Source organism: Etheostoma cragini, chromosome 15 (assembly GCF_013103735.1).
Source record: "Etheostoma cragini isolate CJK2018 chromosome 15, CSU_Ecrag_1.0, whole genome shotgun sequence".
NCBI lineage: Eukaryota > Metazoa > Chordata > Actinopteri > Perciformes > Percidae > Etheostoma > Etheostoma cragini.
This window is the reverse complement of record NC_048421.1, coordinates 13612933-13637520: the sequence shown is the minus strand read 5'-3', so window position 1 is coordinate 13637520 and position 24588 is coordinate 13612933. Positions and strand designations below refer to the sequence as shown.

Here is a 24588-nt window from a genome sequence, read left to right as displayed (position 1 = left end):
AAGCCTTTTGTGTACATAGAAAGTCTTCAAGCTTTGAGTTCAGCTCATACAAAAATAGGGGCAAAAACTAGTGTTGCCTTTATAATTTTGATCAGTATAATTTGCTGACCACAAAATTACCAAATGTCTATATCCTATCATATCCTTCAGTACCTCCCTTAAAACACATTTAATATATGTTACTCAAAATACAGTTAGACAAAACTAAGAATCAGCTATCTAAGCGGCTCTGTGGAGCTGCAGCATTTTATGGATTGTTTTTCTTGTGGCTTTTAACTGCCTTTATGAAAGATTGAGAATGACAGGAAATGGGGGAGAGAAAATGAATTACACCAAAGGGATGCCGGTCAGATTAGAAACCAAGCCGCTGCCAAGGACCAAGCCAATTGGGGCACATGCTAAACCAGGTGAGCTCCAGGTCACTCTGGGCACAGCAGTTCTTTATCTAAATTCTAACATTAGCATACCAAGCTGGTATTTGATCAGATTAATTTAGTATATAAATAATCCTCATTCCTACCCACATTGTACATATCCATAGCAAAAGTCAAGAGTTTAAAAGGTTTATTTTCCATATTACAACAGACAATGACCACAGCAAAATTATTTTCAGGGGGACTGGAAACTAATTTCAGCTTTACAAATGTGATAGAAAAGGTGAAAAATTTGAGAATATCAAAGTGATTTCATAGTAAAAAAAACACCAAGGCACTGACAAACAATAAATGTATAAAAAGCCATTTGCTGTGTAGATAAGATTTTGAATATCTCAAGTAAGCATACAGTACTTTGAATATGTGTGAAGTGAGGTAAGCACCTGTGAGCAATCCAGGGCTTTCTGTGTCTGCAGTATAACGTCTTCCATACAATATGGGATATGAGAGTTTGTGAGATGTGGCTCTATTCACAGCACAGGCAATAATAGGCAGGATATTTTTTTCTCTCCAAATGGGAGCCACATTAATGTTGGTAAGTTGGAATGCCCAAAAGGAGCATGTGATTATTGTTACGCTAGATTAATGTGACTCCATAATTTGCAACAACTTTGTACACAGGTCCCTGTTGTGGCACATCCACTGAAATAAGGTTGAGCTGTGCATTCAAGGGGAGTTGTCATTTCTCTTCGTCTATATCATTTTCCTGGTAAATCTAATAATTGTTCGAAAAAATATCTCTTTAACTTGATGGGCTGTGAACACCCTTCAACACGTTAATTGCCAGCAGATAATTTACAGCACTTAACACTCATAAATACATATGAAGATGGATTCTCTAGCATACAGACACCATGGTCAGGTGGCTAGAGAGAGTGGGAAGATCAGAAAAGCAAAGTGGAACTAAAATAAAACTAAAATGAAAATAATGAAAAACGGAAAAGAGAATAGTTTCATCAATCTATCTTTTAGGACAGAAAACAAAATGTTTATATGCAATTGTCTGTACCGGGTAAAAAATAAATTACTTAAAATGCATTCCCTGTTCAAGTCTGACAAACTCTCCTCCACCCTTCCGACACCCCCACCACCTCCCCGCCCACTTTGGGCTCACTTCCTCAGTGGCATAGGAATCATGGGAGCGATAGTGCGTTTAGTCTAACTCCCAATCCTTGGAAATGAAAAGGAGGCAGAAACAAAGAGTGGCTCTTCGTGTCCAAATACAAGCTCATTCCTGTTCAACTTGTTCACTTTGCCATAACCTTCCTTCTGTTCTCTTTCATGTTCTAGTCCCGATTTCCCACAGGCATACTTCATCTTCATCATCTCTTCACAAACCCCTCACATCTTGCGAATGACAAGAACAGTAGTGAGTACACCGGCCAAGAAAACTCCCACCGTCTGCCATGTGGGTGTGCTAAAGTGGGATCGAATACCCTCCTAAAAATCATGAACAGACACAAATATCAGCCTGGGTCATACAAGCAATCAGGAGCAGAAGCTCAATTACTATTTTTTAAGCTAGCTTCTTACCCAGCCACCTTGCTCCCTGATCCAGTTGATCACATTTTCTTGGAGGTATTCCATGGTCCAGTTGATTATTGTTCTAATGATATCCGGAACTTTGGTCAAAAGAGCCTGAGAAGGTGTAAATTTGTTATTCAGTCGTAATCCATAATACAGATGTGTCTAACTTTGTTTTATTTTCATAATGAGGTGAGATACAAAAAAGCTGCTAAACTCACCTTGATGACGAGTTGACATGCAAAGTAGAACAGTGCAACCACCCTGCCCCAGTTGAATTTTCCATCTGAAAAAATCTCAAAGGCAACTTGCAAAAACGTGTCTTTTGTGGGACGGAGGGATGAGCTGTTTATCATCCTGTAGGAAAATAACATGTAGCCATTACGAACATGCTAATTATACAGTTATTATTAGTGGAACGGACAGGTAGGTCACCTCTGGAGCTCTACATTTCCATCCAGCTCATCTCCAATCTGCTGCAGGCACTGGGCAAGCTCCTTGTGTTTTGGGTCGCACAGCTCTCCTCCACCCAGCTGTGCCCTGGTCAGTTCAGTATTGCTGTCTCCATGACGCTGAACCCGCTTTAAGATGAAACTACTCACGAAGACAGACAGATAGCAATGAAGTGGGATCACACTTATTTGCCTAGAGCTGCAACTTAATATTTAATTGTTGATAATTTAGTCTATTAAATAATTAGGTGTTTGGTCTATAAAATGTCAGACAACGGTGAAAATTGTCATCAGTATTTTAAAAAGCCCAGTATCCCGTCCTCAAATGTCTTGTTTGGCCCATAAATTCAAGATAGGTAGTTTACTGTCATAGACTAGAAAATATTCACATTTACAAATTGGGGAATCAAAGAATGTTTACGTCTTTCATTTAAAAAAAAAAGACAAATAATTATCCAAACATTTGGAGATTCCTTTAATAGTTGACAACCAATCAATTAATCTTCGCAGCTCTACTTGTCCAGACCAATAATGAGGAGCCCAACTGTATAGTATATACTCACTCTGTTAACAAAATGACTCCTACTTCCTGTAACTGGTCTTTAGTATTGCCTGAAAGACAAAGGTCAGTGTTAAATCATCCTCATGCTGATAAACGCAGTTATCTCATATTAGAAACAAATGAGTGAATACCTGAAGTATTCGTGGCAGTATAACTGTATGTTTACCGTCACTTCAATCTGAAACCGATACCCCACTTAGAAGTGAGTTTACTTAGATTAGCCACACTTGAAATAAAAGATAAGAAAACATTCTAGTGTTGATCATTTGTTCGCAAATTTATAGCGTTACACCTGTGCTTTACATCAGTTGTGTCCGTCAGTAAAAGAACATTGCAGAAGCCATTTGCAGTAAACAAAAGCAGCACATAATGTCCACAGTCTGTTATCGTTAGTTGTAAACTTACCGTAACGTTAGTCAATTTACCTAAGTCAGTCAATGTTGTGACTAACTTTAGCTACATAAAATCGGACAACAGAAAACCGAGGACACTTTACTATTGTCGGTCTAAAAGAACGTAACGTTGGTCTCCGGATTTCTGTTTCGGGTTTGTTCAATTACTTGCCAACTCACTCTTGTACAGCCATCTGCTAACCAAGCTAACGTTAACGTTACCTAACCACAGAGAAAATGCAAGCTAACATACCATGCAGCTATCTAGCTAACGTCAGTTCAGCTAAAGTTACTACTAGCAAGCAAACAAGCTACAGCCATAGAACAATAGTTAGTTGATAAATTGGGTGGTATTATCTGTGTCTACCACACTGTTGACAACAATGACACAGTCCATTTCTTTTGCTGATGCTAGCTAGTACCTTGATCGCCTCCTCCCGGGTGTGATGCCATCTTGTTGTTGTCTATCAGCGCTTCCGTACCAGCAAAGAACGTAGACGGGCTGGGAGTTTTTTTGCAGGATGGTAGGGGAAGACTCAACCCTGATTGGCTCGCCTTGATATTTTTAGCCTAAACATAACCAATCCCACGGGCTCATGCGCTCATGTTCTTCTTTGTGTAGGTTTTTTTGTTGGTTGACAAAACAACGATTTGGTGCATTACTGCCAACAACTGGTATAAAGTGTGGAGTAGCTAACCTCTTGGCCTAAAAGCTTAAAAAATAAAAAAGCAAATTAAAAACATTAATAAACGTATAGGGCTATTTGCAATCTTATGTAATTGTCTATGTCTAAGATACTAATATGGGCTTGTACTCAATAACACTCATTTCTTGAGCTATTTTGTAGAATATGTCGACACACTTGCGGCTAGCCTACTTTTATCTTGATGAAGTTCCGAATTAAAACCCTTCTTTCTTCCTCATATTTCTGACAATGTAGTATGCTATGCTCTATTCTGCCTCCTCTGCAACCTCATCCGCACTTTCATTTCCTTTGATACAAATATTCACGGTATGCATACAAAATATTACCCAAAACTTAAGACCTAGCATTTGATTGCTCTATAATGTTTGTGTTGTACTTCAATCAGAATGTCTGGTCTGCTGTCTGCATGGCTGTGTTGTAGAGCTATCGATCAGTTTGAGTGTGAACAAATGACTGCTCTCAGTGATCTTGTATCTACTGTACTGCCAACTATATTGCAAGCATTTCTCCTGTGTAGACTGCTAATTTATCATTAATCCTTTCCCCCTACTTTTAACCTAGATTCTGGAACAATAAAGCTACTCCTAATTTACTAACTAACTAAACTCTTTGATGCATCTGTGTAGAGCTGGACGTAACTGTGAACTTTCGATATATGTCAATAAGCTTCCTATCTTCGTTCTTTTTTTCTAATAATGTTACTGTTGCATCAGGACGTATCCATGGAGTTATTACTAGCAAAAGTACTCTTAAACTAAAGTTTAATTCATTGATCCATACATACAACCATAATCTAATATTAATCCAAGAAATCTACTGTATATGGACTTCAAAGCAGTTATTTATGTTCCTTCCACTCCCTTACACGTCATTACATTGATTACTTTGTTGTAAGAGCATTCAGTTTTGAATTTTGTATTATTATTATTATTATTATTATTAATAACATTGCTAACAGCCTAACATTCAGCAGACCATATGTACATTCTTAGCGCACAAGTAAAATAAAATAGCCTACACCAATCAAAGTAAGTTAAATCGAAAACATAATCTATCTAATCATTATAAATAAACAATGAGGTCAATAGTTCAATTTACCTTACTCAGAACATTTTTAAGTATAAAAGTGTGCTCATTTTTTTGGGCACGGAGCCTCGCCTTTTGGTAAACGTCATTTCCTGTGCCTCGTAGTCTTCAGTTCGTCGCGCGCATCTTCAGGCCTCTTTACGACTCGGCAGGCAAAGATGGCGGATGCACAAGTACGTTCAGGAAAACGGCGTGGTGAATTTAAAACGTTATTTTTACACTTTTAATAAAGACATTTAGCAAGAACTGTTTAGTGTATACCTTTATATGCTGTTCATACACAGCCATAAGCCATTTCAACCCACATTGAGGCTTCTTTATCTAACATTCGTTGTTACCGTTCTGCAAACCCTCGTGTAACGTTGACCTAGCCGGGATGCTAACTCGGTTAACTTGGCAGATGTTACCACTTAATTCTTAATATTACCTTGCTTTTTATACAACCCTACTGCAAATGTAACATTCCCATCGAACTTTAATATCATTTTTTAAATGTAATTCCAGCTAAGGTCGGTTTTAGTGTTTCATAATAGGAGGAAGTCGCTAACTTCTAGCTAAAAGCTAACGTTATCTTAGCGAGGCCGGGCGGTTGTTCACTGAACGAATCGTTATATGTAGAAAGTGTAGTTCGGTGGCGGAGTTATTTAACACTTGGTTAACTTTTTAATCTTGTTTCACAGACCGAGAGGGCCTATCAGAAACAGCCCACCATCTTCCAGAACAAGAAGCGTGTTCTGGTCGCTGATGGTGGCAAGGAGGTCAAGGAAAAGCTCCCCCGCTACCACAAAAGTGTGGGACTGGGATTCAAAACCCCAAGAGAGGTAATTTGAATTTTCTAGAAAATTATTCAAACTAATATAGGAACCCTACGCTTTTGTTATTTGTTAGCTGCAAATGATGTTTTTCTCACGATGGTCTTCCAAGCCTTCAGGGTTCTGACGATAATGCCTTTTGGCAATGCTGATGCAGTCACACTAGTTGAAACTATTTTATTTTTTTAACGTCACTAACGTTACGCAATATTTAACAATATATTGTTGTCACCAGGCTATTGACGGCACTTACATTGACAAGAAATGCCCCTTTACTGGAAATGTCTCCATTCGTGGCCGTATCCTCTCTGGTAAGTTAACACTTTACACTAGTCGTTACTAGCTCATTGGCGCTGGTCTGGGAAGTTGCAACAGAACGCGATAATTTAAAAACACTCTTATAAAATGGCATACAAAGTACGTAATCTATCTAGAATCAAAAGTATACAAAACTGCACTGAAGATACTTACGTTATCTTACACTTAATACAGAAATATAAATTGCAAAACAGTAGCACACTTTGTTACTTTGGTGAGACCTTTGGCTACTTTTGACATTAAGTGTGCAGTTAGATGTAAAGTCTTGAACATGAGTGAAAAATGGCTCAATTCCAGCACTACATGGGCAACAATGTCCATCCTGGCACGGAGTATTGATACATCAAGGCAATTGTTCACCTTGTATTTAACAAAGAGAAAAAAACTGACTGCAAATAACATATCCTTGTACAGGTGATTGGTGACGAAATCAAAGCCAGAACCAGTGTCTTTACAGGGTAACTTACCACAAACTTCATTGATATACCTGTTTCGTATCACTCTTCTGCAAATGATGTTTTTCTCACGATGGTCTTCCTAGCCCTCCGGGTTGTGACGACACTGCCAAATGGCAACACTGATGTAGTGGAGTGATCCAATAAAGAGTTATTAGGGTTCACTGAAATGGCCATTGAAACTGCTGTGATATTAAAACTCCTTTTGTCTGGTCTACAGGTGTGGTTACCAAAATGAAGATGCAGAGGACCATCGTTATCAGACGTGACTACCTGCATTACATTCGCAAGTACAACCGCTTTGAGAAGAGGCACAAGAACATCTCTGTCCATCTCTCACCTTGCTTCAGGTACTTGCATGCTTTTAATTTAAGATTCCTACAGTTGTTGAAAATATGGAACAGTCAAATTGTTATGGCAATCTTTTTAGCTTCACAGTAAATTTGGTTAAGTTCTGTAAAATGGTGCAGTAACTTGTACGCCCCAGCCAAATTTGAGGTCTGGGTTAATTTCAGTTATGTTTAAAGCTACATAACTTACACTTGCCCTACACCAGAATAGATCTGTCTGCCTAAATGAGATTAGCCAGCCATTAAAGTAGATGATAACCTGCTGCAAGTGATGTTTTTCTCACGATGGTCTTCCAAGCTCAAGAAGCTCTGACGACACTGCCTTTGGCAAACACTGATGCAGCTCGCCTGTACATCTCTGCTCAAACATGGCTTAATCTTCATTAGCTTTGTCTAGGACAGAAGTACCCGTACCTCATTTTAATATCTTTGATTTGTGGTTTTCTGCAGAGACGTCACAGTTGGAGACATTGTCACTGTCGGAGAGTGCCGACCGCTCAGCAAGACGGTGCGATTCAATGTCCTCAAAGTGACAAAGGCGGCTGGAGCTAAGAAGCAGTTTCAGAAGTTTTAGGTGTGACTGAACAGGAAAGCTGCTGTTTGCTAACTTGTTTTACTGTCAAATAAAGAAAACATTGTTTAAATGGGGTTTTTAAGTGTATTTAGTCTTTTGCTTGTGCATAAACTAACATGGGGAAATGCTGCATAATGCCAGTTGTGTGGCAATGGGTTGACCACATGTAGAAAAATAAATCTTTGTGATTTAAATCTAGAGATTTCAAAAAATAAATGCTGAAGGTCAGCAATTTAATATCTGGTGTAAATTAGTTTCTTTTGGCAAACTAGCTTTTCAAGTAAGATTTACTTGTCCTAGTATTGGGTGCATGACAATCAATCTACAATTGGAAAATCAAGCAGAAAATGGGAGATCTGAAAAGCTTATCATTCTCAGTGTATGTACATTTTTAAACCTGCAGAAACTTATGTGAAGGTAGAAATGTACATTGTCTACAAATTTAGTCTTGGATTTGGTATTGTGATGAATTGGTTTATTGAACTGTTACACCTACCAACAATCTTACAAAAGCCAACCAAGCGGGGTATTGCCAAAATCTACAGTGAATCCCTGAATTTGCAGGTAAACCCAAACTTCCACCCTTCAGTCGAATTAAATTGAAACCATGGGTGGATATGTTTACACACTTTTTTTAAATGCAAACATATTTATACATAGTATCAACATGTTTATGGTTTTGTTGTACGACCATATACAAAAAGCCAGAATTAAATTCATTGTCTTTACACTTACTCTGATGTTAAAGGTAACTTAGTTTATTCACCTAATATAGTTTGCTAAATTAGGAGCAAAACTAACCGATGTAAAGACAACGGTATGTGTGATATAACTGGCAAGAGAAAGTATACAGGAAACAATATTGTGTGTAAATCGTCGAAGTGGTGGAGGTTGCCAGGTGTACCCACAGCGCCTCCTGGTGTTTCACAACTTGGTTTTCCCATAAATGTCATATGTCCATAAGATGGCGACATATGACTGTTTGATGTGAAATCATATCCAACACGAGGCATCAGGGGAGTCACTTCGTCTAATTGTTGTACCTTTTGAACTTGAAGTAAAAGCTTAAGACATATTTTACTATTAGTGATAAACTACTACACAGGATTACACGTAATATAGACATTATCTCATGTGACTTAATCTTTTGACAGGGCTGGGGTTTGAAGAGTTTCTCATTAACCTACTATAAATCAATAACATGAGGATTATGTATCAGACCATAAGCTATAATTAACTTTACAATCAGGAACGTGATTGGATGACTAAATGTCGAGCATATGTCACCTGTACATTTGGATAATTAGGAGGAAAGTTGTTATCCTAATATCCCTTTTCTAGTCTGGTTTTCCTTTAATACATTTGAGACTAATAATTATTGAAATAAAGATGCACAAGTACAATTTTAACAAACCTAATGTGTAGCCTTGTTTTAAAGAAGAGCATATTGCAAGTATTTATTGTATTATTAAAACCATGAATATGATGGAAAGCTATTCATCAGCTGAGTTATCTATTTCTTTGACACAACCCTTATGTTTGAGTTAAAATCAGAAGCAGAAACTTTAAGTCAATTTAAATGTCCGCCAACCTTGATTATAGTCTGCTAGATATTATCCCAAACTGGGAAATTACTGAAACTATTTAGGTGAACAGAAGGGATTAATATCAGAAGAAACAATAAGATAACTCTCTGTCATCTAGCCATGATGCTGAAGCCACAAGAAGACATGACCTCCTTCCTTTGTACAGTTACAGCCGTGATGATGCTTAACAGTGTCTGATATCTAAATAAACATGCAAATATGTAAGGCCTGTCTGCATCAGCTGAGTCATTTGCATGTGTCCTTATTTCATCCTGAGAAGATGGCAGCTTTTGTGTATGGGAATCAGTGACCGACCCCTTCCCCCCTCCATCCATCCTCCACCCAGCCTGGCCTTCTGTCTGCTGAGTGCCACAGCAGAGGCGTCACCATTACCATAATGATGCTGTACATGTTTTTCCCAGTGCTCCAGTGAATGTGGACCATATGGTGATGATGTGAAGAGGAGAAAGTTGTTAATGTGAGCAAAGCCGTGTGAGCAGTCCCATCATTTAATGATAAGCAGGGTAAGCAGCTGCCATCTGCAAGTTTGCTTTGAAACAACCAAACATTTTCCTCAATTGCAGTTTTCACTTTTGTTTTTCTTGTACTTACACAGCTCTCCACCCATTGAAAAATATTTACCTAAACAGCAGTGTCTCAGCTTCTAACCACAAATTGTCCTCTCTTGTACGGGGGCTTTCCCAGCTCCCTCTCTCCATCAGCACAGACGCTACGGGAGGGTGGGAGGACCTAAAGATGTTCTCTGAATAACAGGCCCCCTCATGATCAGACACCCCAGGGAGCAAGACAGCCCAGCAGGCCACCCAGCCCACATGAGTGCATACATGCTCCCACAGAGTGTTTGTTTGAGGGCAGAGGTCTGATCCCTCAAAAGGTCCAAGAAACCATAATAAACCCGACATGACAGTGCTCAACTTTGGTGAATGTGGGCTAGTGTGTTAGCATAAAGTAGTGGTTATCTGCCGATCTCTATGTGTGTTTTCATTTGTACAAATTAAGCTGAAGAAATCATATTGTGGTCTCTATAAAGGATATATCAGTCAATAAATTAGGGTAAAGAAGTGATGTAGGAATTTGATTGTCAGTGTTTTTCAGAGGGATAAAAAAAATTACGAGGCAATAACATTTGGCTTTAGTAAATCTTAACTGCTGTGACACAATGGCGTTGCCATACACATATCTTGCAAGCCACTGGATTTCTTTATGATACCACTCAGTTGAACACATCACAGTATAAAATATTACAACTATTTTTAACCATTTACTGCTAACAAAGCTAGCCATCATGCTAGCTGCCCGAAGCTAATGTGTTGCTAACGAAATATTGTTGTTTTTGAACTGTTGGGTTAACCGTAGTGTATTTTTCTCTCTTTTCTTTAACTTTTGTGCACGCTACATAAGCTGTGTCTTAGTTTTATAACCGGGTTTCCTTCGTGGGGGAACTTGGAGCTAATTTGACAGCTAGGTTGTGTAATTCATTTTTACAGTGCCTTTGGTCAAACTGGGATTTGTGGCATCTCACTATCAATTAATGACTTGAATCACTGTCGTTGGAGTTGTTGTTCAACACTATTATCATAGTTTCACTGTTGCTTCCAGTAAAAACTCCTAAGACCAACTGTCCTGACATTTATTTAAACTGTGTTTAGCTCCATTGTGATGCAATGCTCCAACACTTGCAGTTAGGGTTATAAAGTCTGTTGTTTCACAGTGACATTTATTTGTATTTTAATTATTGTAGTGATGACCCTTTGATTTTCTTCCACTTCCGAAATCCTACGCCAGAAAGATTTTTGGTTTGATTGCATGTTGTAGATTATAATTTAGACAAACAGCACACTTTCTCCCTCACATTTTAAAAGTCAAGCCCACACAATTCTCCAGGTGGTGATGTGAGTTTCAGTGATGGAGGAGCCAGTCTCTCCTCTTCTCATGGCTCTGCTTAATAAGCCAATTTTCCATATGGAGGCATCGCCAAAAGGGGAAAGTGTAGTTTGAGAGTTAGTGCTCCATCCGTCACAGGTCAACAACCCACCCAGGCCAACAAGGTCAGAGATGGCCCTCTGTCTATACAAGATAATTTGTGTTCTGTAAAGAGGAGATAAAAAATGGCTAAACCATGTGTTTTCTGTTAGCACACGTGCATTTATCAAAACTCTGGATGCATGTCTCTTCTGTCTGTGGAAGTAGACGAACTGTCTCACTTCGAATTCCTCCAGTTTGCCAACATGTTTACCCAGTGTCATGGAGCGTACTTGCAGTCATGCTTACTTGTATGTCTAATGGCAGGGATGTTAGCTTAGAGGGTCATCCCAATGAGGGTAATGGCCACTATCAAAACAGGGACCTTCTGGTGGCCCAGCAGGAGGGTAGTCGTATAATCCCATGCTGGACCCTTTTTCTGGGTTGTTTGGGGGCAGCGACTTCCAAACTTCAGCAAAACAGCAGCAGTAGACATGATGGGCCAAACAGATGGAAGCCATGTTATGTGTAGAAGGGCCTGAGCTGTAACAGATAAAGCCTTTCGTCCTTTGGTCTGTTCTGTCAGTACTGAATAAAAGGCCTCATCTTTGGGCTGTTCTAGATACAGAAGTAGGTTTTGCATAAACATGTATTTTAAGACTAATGCAACAGTGTGTAGAAATACTTTTACAAGATTTACAAAAGTAAACGTATTTACATATTGTCATCAAAATACCCTTAAAGGATGAAAGAGGCTAATAGCAATTACTGTATATGCTGCTGAGTAGCTTCATCTATAATAATATACATTCGTTATTGTTTTGATTATATTTTGTATTAACAATCAGAATTTTCAAAGAAAAATCCCTGAAGCCCTAAAGCCTGCTCATGTTGAATGATTCTTTGCACAATCCATTCAATGTCACTGAATATGACATGTATGTGTTTCATGGGACTGAGGTGCACTCTTAATCTGTTATATCTTATTTTCTGACAGCAATATAATATGCAACCATCAAACTGATCAATATCCAACAGCTTCTGCTGGGGTGCACAGCAGGAACAGTGTGGGGTCCATTCAGGGTCAGTGCAGGGTCACATACACATCTGGACATGTCATCAGCCCTCAACATCTGCACAAAGAAAGCCAATGTTCTTGTGCCAAAGACAGGCTGGTGTCTGACAACATCATGTCAAAAAATGTTGGCCATTCCATTCTGTCACAAACAACATGGTCATATGTATGGGTGCAAACTGTACATTATGTGGTTTGGCATGGCCTACACTGTCAGGTTTGGTGTCAGAATGTTTTAAAGTCATTGAAAGTAGATATGGTGGATGATGAGCATGTCAAGATCTATTACTTTCAGGTGAAAGGTTGGGGTCACAGTTATCAGTGTCGAATATCTGCAACAGCACCATGGGCTTCTAAACTGATTTTAAGTGATTTAACAGATGTGGCTCCTACTCTTGACTTGCACACACCTTTTGAGCTGTGCCCCTGATAATGTGCCTGTTTATGAAAACATTGGTTATTGAGACTAATTTCACATGTGAATGAAAACAATGTGAAAGTTAAAGTTCAAATCCCTGTTTGATTCCTGCAGATATCCAAGACTATCGATTACAAAATCGTGATGGACCGTCGCCTACCTGGCCTTGCTGGTAAGCCGAGAGCCCTGCAACACAGCTCCTAATTCAATATTCTCATGTTCATGCCTGTCTGTCAGACGGACTGCATGTCTGGCATGCAGCGTGCATCTCCAATTGTACACCATGTTGTCAGATCAAAGTGCAAAGTGGGGGCTGGCGCTGACCGGGTGTTGCGTGCAGCAGCGCTCCCGGGTCATGTGTGAACCATCCAGCATGGCTGTCATCAGAGCATCTCTGGGGTGTGCTCCCGCTGGCTAATGGCCTCACACTGGAGCCCAGAGGCCTACAATCCAGAAAACAGGCAGGATCTGGACTGCATATCTAACAAGTGCAATTTTAAGTACTGCGTGGATGATGCTGGGTAACTTTGGTCTGCAGATGGAATACACTTATATACAAAGACATGCTCTGTTAACAGAACTTCACACACAGAATTACTACACAAGTAGCAGAAGTTTCAATCTTTTGTTTGCAAGACATTCTTGATATTTTGTTTCAGATTGTAGCAAAGGAACTGTAAAGTGTTGCACTTCTCTCTATAAAAGGTAACAGGAGAAACTCAAAGCAACGCCCCAAAGCAACAGTTTGTGTTGCTATTGAGCAGTTCCTCTCCAGCAGGAGGAATTCACCCTGGCAGATGGCAGGGTAGAGGCCCCCGAGGCCCCCAGGCAATGCTACACCCTGGGACCCGGATACCTAATCGTGCCTGTTGAGACTCTCACCTGCTGCTCCGCTGCTCACAATGTTATCTCATCTGCCTCGATCTATTGTGGCTCCCATCGGTGATAATGGCAGTTGAGAGACCCACGCAGTGCTGGAGCAGGGGCTCGCTCTCCCTGGAGAGATGCAGGACCATGGGAAACCTGAGAGAAATTGATCCCTCCATCTTGCCTCCTCTGGTGGATCTCATTTCTTATCATGACCTGCAGACAGCTACTGTGTTTTTTGTTGTTGTTTAAAGCCCAGATTGCTTTGATTTAAAAGACAGCTATTCTTAGAGCTGCTTGTGGCGCTATTATGTTTAATAAATTAGATGTGGTTAATCCTCTCTCACCCTCTCATTGCAGTGAATGTGAAGAGGAAAAGCTTTGAGAGCAAATTAATTTTGTTTATTAGCAACTGTACTCACACTTTTCTCAGACAGCAGAACAAATCAGTGTAATGTAAAAATCTGTCGCAAATGTTTACCATAAAAAATGACATTTAATGTGTAATTTGATGTTGTCTGGTGTTGTAACTCTAAAGTGTTTTTTCCACACTTGCACCCTGTCACACCACATGAGTTCATAAACGTCCTTGGTTAACCAAAGATGGTTGCGTTTTGAAAACCCAGTTCTTGCAAACCTGACCAAACCACAGTGTTGATGTGGAGAATCTGGTCGCTGTTGTTGTTGTTGTCTTTTCTTTTTGCTCTACACTGTTTTAATTTCCACTTAGTCATTATTCCTGAGAAAACACTTCCCAGTTCCTGTGTGACCTCGGTTCTCACCATTTCAGGCAGACCTCAATGAACCCTGCTGGCTTTATTCCGAATATGAGACAAATTGATTGTAAAGATGAACCTTTCTTTGGTCAGATGTAGTAATCAACAACAATTAGGGGGCCCAGTACACTACTCCAGTATGTTGCTTTATAACATTGTTCCCTTACAGCAATTTGGTTTTGTACCTTTACAAAGTTGGGGAACATTTCTTTTTTTGAGATTATTTTTTAGGCATTTACTTCTGTGGGTTCTCTTATAATTGAAAGGGGAGATAGAGGGGGATTGACATTCAATTCAGGCCGCTGCATCAAGGAGTAAACCTCCATACATGGCCACCTGCTCTACCAGGTGAGCGTACCAGGCACTCAAGGATGACAAAAATTGAAGCATCAGAGGCCAAGATATTCTAACTTTTGTACCCTAACATGGGTCAAGCTAAAAAATGCTGGATCCTACATTTCCCATAATGCATTCACATTAGAGTGCGGATTGGGCCGGATTTTTCTGTCCGAGCCCGGCCCGCGTCCGACAGAGCAGTAACCGAACCCGACCCGTGCCCGACAGGCATTAAGATATTTATGTCCGAGCCCGACCCTTGCCCGACACAATTAAAATCGCATTTGTTTCTCATACTAATGACACATGTACGTTTGTTTGTGTGGAAAGCCCGCTTTTATTAACATCATATGTGGGGGATTATGTCAGTAAATCTGAGTAAAATAAATACCTTGCTTAACCGGTATAAGCCGCCCCAATAAGAGATGCGGTAATTCAGCATTCACTCACACATATACTGTACATGTTTAGTTTAATGCCTTGCTGCCACTGCTGCGAATGTAATATAGGCTAATAGGTTTACTTGATATAGGCCTAGCACCTTTTACAGACAAAGTAGCAAAGTGCTTCACATGATAACAATTTGTAAAATACAGTAAGACCCAAACAGTAAATAAGCAAGCAAAAAAGAAAAAAACTAACCAATAGAAATAAAAAACCCAAAAGTTATAAACAGGAAAAAAGATTGAGTTTACACAAAAAAATTTGTTCAATGCCTTATCGCGCTGATGTGAACGAGCCCGACCGGAACCCGAGCAGTCTTTCTAAAAATCTGTTCGAACCCGGCCCGGCCCGTCGGGTACCGTCGGGTCCCGTTGGGTCCCGTTGGGCTCGGGTCGGATATCCATCCTCTAATTCACATAGCATTTTGATCAGATCCTCCTTATCCTCTAAATGCCCACTTCTGTCAAACTAAAACCTCAGAGCCACAGAACACACTATACAACTGTTTTCTACAAGCTAATGACCAGTGAATTGAACTTCATGTGTAAAAGCAGTGAAGGGCCACTACTAAGAATGTAGTTAGAATGTTATGTGCTGGTGGCAAGCTCATGCTTCTTTTTGGATTTGGTTGCTGTCCCTCTACTTGTGCTGATAAATCACGTGGAGGCTGCTACGTATCATACTTGTAGCTTCACAACCCTGACAATCTAGTTACATGAGTATTTCAAAACCTGTAGTTGTGTGCTGCAAACACAAAGGGAAGGAAGTAAAGTGAGTTTCACAATAATTTCTTTCTATGTGAAAAGAAAAAAGGGTATCTTCTTGCCTCAGTAAATCGCTGCTGAATGCAGAACTAAAGAGATCAAATAGAAAGAGCACAGCCAATCATTGTCTGCGCGACTTAAACCGTGTTTCCTTTGTAGTTGTACAATCAATATGTAACCACGAGAAAGGAAATGGAGTTCCTTACATCTTAGACAATGCAAAGACAAATAGTGCGTTTGGTTCTCACATAAAATCTCTTACAGATTTGACCTTGTTACTTTTCTGTTAACTTTTTCACTTTTGGTTCAATGTATATATATTTAATGATTCAGGAAATCTGGATGATATTTTCTGCATTTTCAGCTTGACAGAACAACACACTAAACGAACTGTACATGTGCTATGTGTGATGTTAAAAATCTTTCTACAGTCATGAGATACATACATATACACAATTTCTTTTGTGGACAAGGCTCAACCAAATTCAGAAATCAAAGACTGGTGAGTTTGGCAACTTTTTCACTGACAGAGAAAGGGGAACTCTGTCTTTGTGACAGTCATAAAAGAAACAAAGTTGGATTTTCAGCCTCAGAAGAAGCTCACAATTCAATGAAAGAAAAGAACAGTTTGTCTTGATGACATCACAGTTTTGAAGTCAGTTATCTAAATTGTTGATACAGCAGAAAGTTTGATGGAGATATTATACGGAGATAAGATCTTGAGAAGATTATCTGAATGGTGTCTTTGTGAACTATTGAAATGGAGAGAAATGGAGATCACAACCTCCTTGTCCTCAGTGGAAGTTATGGGCCTGGCTGACATGCCTATTCTGCATTTGGCAGGACCCCCTCCCTGAGAAACAGAGGGGGTAGGAAGAAGCCAAAGAAGTGACACTGCTGATAACCCTGTGCCATTGTGTGCCTGGCTGCCAGAGCATCTCTGTTTCACTGCAGTGTGTAAAACACGGAGATAAGAGCAAATCCCAAACATTCTTAAAAGAAAAAAAATCCCCCCCCCCCACCAACTAAAGCAAACACCATGTGTCCTCATCTTAAGATAGATTACATCTGCAAAGACCACAACAATTGGAGGAGAGATAGTTCAAATGTTTTGTAATGTTAAGCCTTAGGGAAAAACTGCATTTGTAACCTTTATGAAATTTGTTAAAAAAGAGAGAAAACTTGCGTTTACAAATTGAATAGCGTCTAAATGCATGCTAGTTATGGAAAATCCTAAAGGCTTATTTACTGCATCATAGACTGGCAACTGGCAAGTTTGAGCAATATTAGCTTTGGCTAACTAAATAACATTAGCTCCATTAATTTAACCCTGGTAGTTGAAAATACTTACGGCATCTTCAAATTTTTTCCAAACGCCAGATTGTTGTTCAGTAGTTCATTCTGTACCCCACAATATAGCAATTGGTACCTGTTTGTTTAAAAATAGCTAAATAATAACATTTTACCACAGTGTTACTCCTTATTCCCAGTGTTTGTTGCAGTAATGACAACACACAACCTCAACACCGGTATATGAAATAACCAAAAGCAACAGAGGAGGCTTCCCTTCCATCAAACCCATGTCTGTGGTTTGTTCTTGAACCACATCCTGCGCTCCATCAATCCACCAATAACATCAGACTCGATTTGTTTGCTTTTCACTCATCATGTGGAAAAAAGTGACTTATTTTGTGACACACACATGGAAAGGAAAAGAAAATCAAAGCCGCTCTGCATCCTAGCGAGGTGGCCCCAACATAAACAGAGATCTGTGGAGCGGGAATAAACTTCCTCTGCTTGCACTGGTGCACACACTTCCTGAGGGGATTGAGCGATGCATCAGATTGAACCCCGTTCTTTATGAAGGCTGAAAGGGTTTGACTCTGCTGGCAAGTGGGCCAAACAGGCAAATTCAAGCCACATGCTGATCCATGTCCTCATGAATGTTTTATCTGTAGCTCTAGGGACGCCAATGTCGGTCTGTTGGTCCGCTACTTTGGTCCAGACTGAAATAAATAATCAATCAATCAATAATTATCAGATGGATTGGCATGACATTTGCTACAAATATCCAAGGTTCCCAGTGGATACGTTCTAGTGATTGATGATCCCTTGACACTTCCTGTAGCGCCACCAGCAGGTTAAAATTGTCCTCTTATTCAGTGAAATATTTCAACATCTACTCCTAGGATTAGCACAATTTTTTGTACAGACGTTCAAGGTTCCCAGATGATATATTGTCATGACTTCATTCAGTCCCTGACGGTGCTTCAAGCGCCACAATGAGTTTGACACGATTGTTTTTTGTTCAATCATCTCGAGGGATGGCTGTAAAATTTGGTCCCAAGAGACAGATATTTTCAATAACTGTGATCCCCTGACCTTTCATCCAGCATTGTTATTGAGTCTGCAATTCATTTGTTCAACCTTGTGACCGGTGTGCACCATGAATGACATTGCCATGTTTTGCAGATATCTTTGAATCTGTTCCACGGTGCTGTTTGCTTAAATTAAAGCAGCCAATGTAAGTCAGCCACGGCTCGCTTTCTCACAATGTTTAGTGTAAAGAGGATTTTCCTCTTTTATACATGATCTCAGCGCTAAGATGTTTGCTGAGAAACATGTCTGTTACTTATCTGCTATGGAGCAAGGGGATTATCTGACTGTTTCTACTAATTTAGTGTATTATACAGCTTATTTTTGATTTCCTGCTCCATCACTGTAGATTAATGTTGCCAGTGGCAGCAACCCAACAGCAACAAACCCTCGAATACGAGGGTCCCTAACCTCAGCACCCTGAGAAACACTAGCCTCTCTGACAAGGCATAGCACCGCATAAATGGTTGGATATGTGTGAGTTTTAGCGGCCTGGGGGGAATCCCACCCAGGGAGACTGGAGAGGAACCCGTGCAGATGGAGGTCAGAGTTGGGCCGCTCACATCCTACTCATTATTTGTCCTGTTATTCCAATCTCCGCCAACACACAGACAAGATTGAGGGAACAATCTCAAAAAGTTTTTTTATTCAAGCTCTGCCCTGTGCGAGATTTCTTTTACAATCAACACAATAAACTCAAGAGGATGACGGCATGAAATGACATGAAGCTGTAAAATGTGGTTGTTGTGGTCAGGACAAACTTGCACTAAAGTCTTCTGAAAGTTATATAAAGCAGTACAATTACAGTTTTTGTTCTAAACTGGCATTAATCATCCGCAAAGGAGCCTTGAAGCAACATAACAGCGTGACTTGGCAAGTGTAACGTCCTCTAGGCTTTAAAGACCCTCCAAATGATGTTCAGCGTTTACATATTTCCAGACTGCTGCTGAATTTAGCTTGCAGAGGCTAAAGCTGGTCAGGTTTTTCATAGCTTAAATGGGCAAAGACCATCCTAAGATGAATGTACTTGGGACTCAGAACAAGAGTAGTTTAGAGTATTAAGAGTAGTAGTCCATAGGTAACGATGGACAGGTCACCAACTAACTAACTGATGTTTGCTATTTACTAAATACCCATGCCGCCTACGTTACTGTATCACTAAAGTATTTTAATGTTACCGGAAAAAATACCCAGCACTGTATTTTACGCCGTGCAAACTACAAAGACAAAATCACAATGGGGAGTCTTCCTGGAGATGTGACTGTGTTCACGTTGTCCCAAGTTGTAGATGTCACGGTGAGCCAGCTCAGGCTAACTTTGGCCAACACCAATGAAGCAGCGGTGTTGACTTGGGAAATCAGGATCTTTTCCGTCAATAACGCAGAGACAAAGAGATGTCAGAGGACGATGACCCTTTCCTTCTAATCAGAGGGAGGAAAGGACTCCTCCCTTCACCTCTGCTCAGACAGTGATGAGGTTTCCATGTTTGTGTTGGCTCATGACAGTATGGCGGGACCTGTATCCTTTTTGGCAGAAGACAGGGATACAGAAACTTTTCTTTCGGATTTGTGTAGAAAAGAGGAACTCCAGATAAGTCAAGATTGTTTGTTATCCCCTACATTTTGAGTAAATTTCCTTTCGGTCTGTGATTTATTCATTAATAGTTGTCCAAGTGTACAATGAGTGTTGTAAGAATGTAGTTTCCCTTCACATTGTTTCGCCCATATTCTTGTATAAATAATAATATCCATAAACAGAACTCTTGTAAGCCACAAGTTACACTTACACAAGTAATCAAATCCCATCTACCTGTTTCCATTTCCTCCCTTGTGGCCGGGCACGTTGGTTTGTCAGTCCATCACTTTGTTCTGGACTGTCTCAACAACTATCGAATGATTGATGTGACATTTTGAGCAGACATTCATGGTCCGAAGAAGTTAGAAAGCCATCCGCCAAAGAAAGGGACGAATCACAATAATCGTGGATAACGGGGCATACTTTCAGACATTCCCTTCTGGAAGATGTTAATACTGTTGCGGTTGGCTGCAAACATGAACCTGACAGAAATGGCTGTGTAAAGATTGAAAAAAAGAGATGGTCAAACCCGGCCAGTATTTCATGACACAAAGGCAAAAAAAAGAGGAAAAAGATTGAGAACATGCTCAAGTTCTTTTGAAACCCTTGATGGATTTACTGATATGATGTGAAACTCATTATGTCCTCTTTCCTTTAGCTTCTTCGACAATAGCTCTACAGAGACATGACCAGAGACTCTGAGGAGTTCTTTTCAAACACGGTGGCCAACCATTGGCTGAAGATGCATATCTAAGTATGATTTGACCTGTGCTTTCTTCATGCCGGCTGAAGTTCAAGATTTTGTCCAGAGCCCTGACCCGCTTGCTTTTATTTACCCCAATCATCTTGGCCGTGGGCTGTAACCCCCGTAATGTTATACAAATGTCATGCGTCACAGGACCGACAGGCAAGCAATTGGCCTGCAAGCATTTTTGCAGATAGAGTCCTTTATAGAAATACAGAGATCCCTTGGCAAAATGGAAGTTTGGAAGAAAATAAAACACCAACAGTTGGGAAAGGTTTTCTGCACACAAACTTATATTAAACGTTTTTCTGAGGAACGTTTTGTAATCTCTGTTGCTAGCTATATTTATTACTTGAGTTAACTCTTCTTATGAGCAATGGTTGAGTAGAACAAAGTTCTTTTTGTTGCAGTGTTGTGTGGTTTATTAATTATAACACTGTGGGAGTTTCAAAATGTTCCACACGCCCTTTCTGACCATTCATTCTGGAAGCTTTGATGTTGAAGTTCAATGTTGACAAGTGGTAATTGTGTAAAGCTCTGGGGGTACATTGTCTTTGACAAGCTTGGTACTGACGTGTCAACGAAACATGTTGACAATAAGATATCATAAAATACTATCCAATGAGGATTTCAGCTACAATTTGTTGAATAAAAAACACTTTATCCTAACATTTTGTTGCCATAAGGATTTCAGCAGCTCACCAGAATCATCCGATCATCATCGGCCATCCTTCAGCCAACTTTAGCGAATGGTTTCATTGCCCGTTTAGCGCACAACGAGATGACCTAATGTAGCCATGGTTTGATCAAAAACATCAGCAGAAAGTCCCATTCCTCTGCAGCCGTCACCTCAAAGGAAATGACTCACAGTCCGGCTACAGTAAACAGTGAGGACAACAAGCTGTGCTTTTTATCTTGTCTTATTTCTGCTGCACCCTGCGGCTTTGAAGCTTTGCAGCCAAAACCATCCCCAGACATTAAAGTTTCTTATTATAGTCACTGTTTATTGGTCAAGATTTAGCATTGTGTTTGTGTGGTCTACAGAAGAGTTGAGCAGAAAATAACAATCTAAGGCAAGGAACGATGAGAATGATGCCCACATGTTGCTCCTAAAAATGGCACACATACATTTACTCAAGTACTGCACCTAATTTAGCTGTGACTTAGATTTTTAATCTAGGGGTCAGGTCCTAAAAAAGAGACAAAAAGAAAAAAGAAAATCCTGCTACACAAATCCGCTGACTTTTCTCTAATCTTTTTGTGAGAAATATTTGATCATTTGACCTCTTTGGGGCTGAAGCTGCTCTCTCTTTGGTAGAAATGGTGAAAACACACAGACATCTTAAAACAATGAAGTAATAAGATACTATTTAATTAATCGTTCCTAGGCCACATGGTTATGGTATGTGTTGAGATGTTGTTGAGATACAGACATTTAAAGGAGAATTCTGGTCAATTTTTGTGTTAATCTTGATTGCTATAAATATGTGAGCACTTTTGATAAAAAAAAAACAACCCGAGTCGGTGCAGACGACACTGAGTATCAGCAGCGATGTGTACAAGCTTCCACTGAGCTACTACGGCAGTTGTCGGGTCATGTTTTAGAGTATCTTTGTTTCTCTTAACAGACACAAAACGCAATCAAAATGTCTCTGCAACATGAACAGGGTCGTCACGTAAAAACAATATGCGTTTTCAACTCAGACATTATTTAAATTCACCTACCCTATCTCGATCCTGCTGGTAGCTAGCTCGCTTTAATATCCTTAGTTATCTCTGCAGTGAACACTAAAAATAATTGATTTAAATACATTTAATTACAACTAAATATGGGTTTACAGTGTACTTGTACTTGAATGTATTCCACTAGTGATGCACTTTAAAGGCATAGTTGATTTGGATGTATCAATTTAAATGCATGTAAATTTGTAAAACTGTATCAATGAGTGTTTCTCTGCCTGTTTACCTTGGAACCATTTCATCAGCAAGTCAAATCAGAACCGGGCTCTGATTCTAAACCCGATTCTAGAGTTTGTTTTTAGAGTTTATAGGCTTTTTTGTGTCATTAAGAACAGACGGCTTAGTGATGCAACAAGCTGCCATGGAAACCAGAGTTGTCTGTTGTGTTGGTTGTGTCAAAGATCCGCCCTTTTGCCCTGACCCCTACCTCTCGGTGGCGGCACACTTTCCCCGGGGGGTTTCCCGTCCAACATCTGCCCTGTCCCCCCCTCTTCTCCCTCCCTTGACCCACCCACTACAAAAGCCAGAGAGCTACTGGACTGGCTTTTCTCAATAAAGGCCATCCACACACACCTGCTGAGAGGGTTAGAGGTCATGATCCAAGCAGTCATGTCATGACCTGAGAAAGAAGCATAGAAAAAGTGATTGCTGAAAAATGTGCAATAAAGCTTTTTTTGTAGAAAGGTATTTACTATGACATCTGCTGAGAACATGGCTGATTTTCTCAAACATTACATCAGCTTCACAAAACCTTTTCCCTTTTCATTTTGCCAGGTTGTAGCGTCTGAATGTGGAGACAGAAGAAGAGGGAGTTCGCTTTGGTGACTATTGGGGCTCACTGCGCTGCCTGCTGCCTCGCCAGGCCCTAAAGGAATCACCCGGCCTTCATCAATCTGTCTCCACATTCCAAAATAGCTGACAAAGGGACTCCACTCTCTCCATGGCAGATGGCTTCGCCTGGGGCTGTCCACGCCAAGCTCCCATTGTTTAGGCTCCAGGGTTTGATGCAGGGACCTTTGCTCCGCCTTCTTTAGTGTCACAGAAGGACACTGGGGTGCAAAAGTTGAATCAAACCTCTATGTGTTTGGGTGAAATCAACAAAATATAAGATATTTCACGTTTGTTTTGGTGTAAGATGCACTGTGTGTTTTTAAATTTCTAAGGATGTTAAACTTGAAATTAAATAAATACATGAAGCATTTGTGCTCCAACCAAAAGCTGTGATTTCCCCGGATTATCCAGATTCCCAGAGGAATAGGAAGTTTGCGTGGCCCCAGCAGGCAAACAGCAACAGCCTCATACAGCTTGCCATCATGCTGGAAGCCATGTTTTCTTTTCTTGTCTGCAACCAAGAAACATTGAGTAAAAATAAAGCAATTTTTAGCAAACTGTATTTATACATTTGAAATAAAGGTGGGCATAGTCATCCGATACCGAGGAAACCTACTGACGGAATCACCAACATCGATACAGATTATGATTGGATATTGGGCATTTCCTCTGTAGGTTTTTGTGGGATCTTAAGATTGGTTTATTTAAAGGTCTTTTAACAATCATACAGCCTTTTCTTTGCAGTGCTTCCCTTCCTGAAAGTGGAGGGAAGTGAAGTCTTCTTTATGATGTGAGATTCCTCTTTGAATGGGCTCACTAGAAGCATGCAGGAGCTTTGACTGACTCCATTCAGCAATTAACACAAAGCTGCCTCACCATCAGAGAGCATGCAGCCTCAGCTTTGGGCTTTTTGTGAGGGAGCTGGCTGTGTTTAACACATCTGTTGTCTCCCATGTCTGAGCAACCCACAGACAGGTCTGTGCACAGTAATCCTTTTATTCATCTCTAAATAGACCTATAGGGACTCCTGATAGATGGCCTTCATTCCAGTCTGGATAATGTGAAGAATGGGTAGCCACCACTCCAGCACACCTCCTGCTCCAAGCTCCTAAACATCCTTATAAAAGGCTCCTCTTAAACAGTCTGTGTTTAGCAAAAAAGTCCCGCTTTCAGAGCTAGTGCTATTTCTTTAACATCTCAACAAATTCACAGAAAATGGTAACATGAAAGGCATGAAAGTGCAAAAAGAAAACCTGTCAAAATCAACTTCCATCCAAATTTAGACTAATTTTAACAGAATTTTCCTAAATAAAATAAAATAAAATACAAATCAACGCATTCCTCTATCCAATACTATCATGCAAATATTAGAAGTTGAATACATCATGGTCAAGGTTTATTTATTT

The 24588-nt window shown here is 40.1% G+C and overlaps 2 protein-coding genes and 3 non-coding genes across 6 annotated transcripts; 4 read left to right on the top strand and 1 right to left on the bottom strand.

Moving 5' to 3' along the window:
* Nucleotides 1-549: 549 nt before the first annotated feature.
* LOC117958554 (apoptosis regulator BAX-like) lies at nucleotides 550-3990 on the bottom strand. The gene is made up of 6 exons (XM_034895011.1): nucleotides 3787-3990; nucleotides 2974-3022; nucleotides 2394-2552; nucleotides 2180-2315; nucleotides 1968-2072; nucleotides 550-1874 (listed from the first exon to the last, which is right to left on the bottom strand). The coding sequence occupies exons 1-6, from the start codon at nucleotides 3815-3817 to the stop codon at nucleotides 1776-1778; spliced, it is 579 nt and encodes a 192-aa protein (XP_034750902.1). The 5' UTR covers nucleotides 3818-3990; the 3' UTR covers nucleotides 550-1775.
* A 1231-nt stretch (nucleotides 3991-5221) lies between these two features.
* On the top strand, nucleotides 5222-7740 carry rps11 (ribosomal protein S11). Of its 2 annotated transcripts, none has more exons than XM_034895008.1 (5): nucleotides 5222-5330; nucleotides 5838-5978; nucleotides 6205-6280; nucleotides 6963-7092; nucleotides 7543-7740. In XM_034895008.1, exons 1-5 carry the CDS (start codon nucleotides 5316-5318, stop codon nucleotides 7664-7666), a joined length of 486 nt encoding a protein of 161 aa, XP_034750899.1. In that variant the 5' UTR covers nucleotides 5222-5315; the 3' UTR covers nucleotides 7667-7740. The 2 variants fall into 2 exon arrangements, with proteins under 2 accessions (XP_034750899.1, XP_034750898.1); XM_034895007.1 differs by having other exon boundaries at nucleotides 5308-5352.
* Nucleotides 6047-6130, top strand: LOC117958789. The gene has a single exon (XR_004659794.1). It is a non-coding gene; the product is annotated as a small nucleolar RNA SNORD35 (small nucleolar RNA).
* LOC117958790 lies at nucleotides 6794-6877 on the top strand. The gene has a single exon (XR_004659795.1). It is a non-coding gene; the product is annotated as a small nucleolar RNA SNORD35 (small nucleolar RNA).
* Nucleotides 7356-7439, top strand: LOC117958792. The gene has a single exon (XR_004659796.1). It is a non-coding gene; the product is annotated as a small nucleolar RNA SNORD35 (small nucleolar RNA).
* Nucleotides 7741-24588: the final 16848 nt, after the last annotated feature.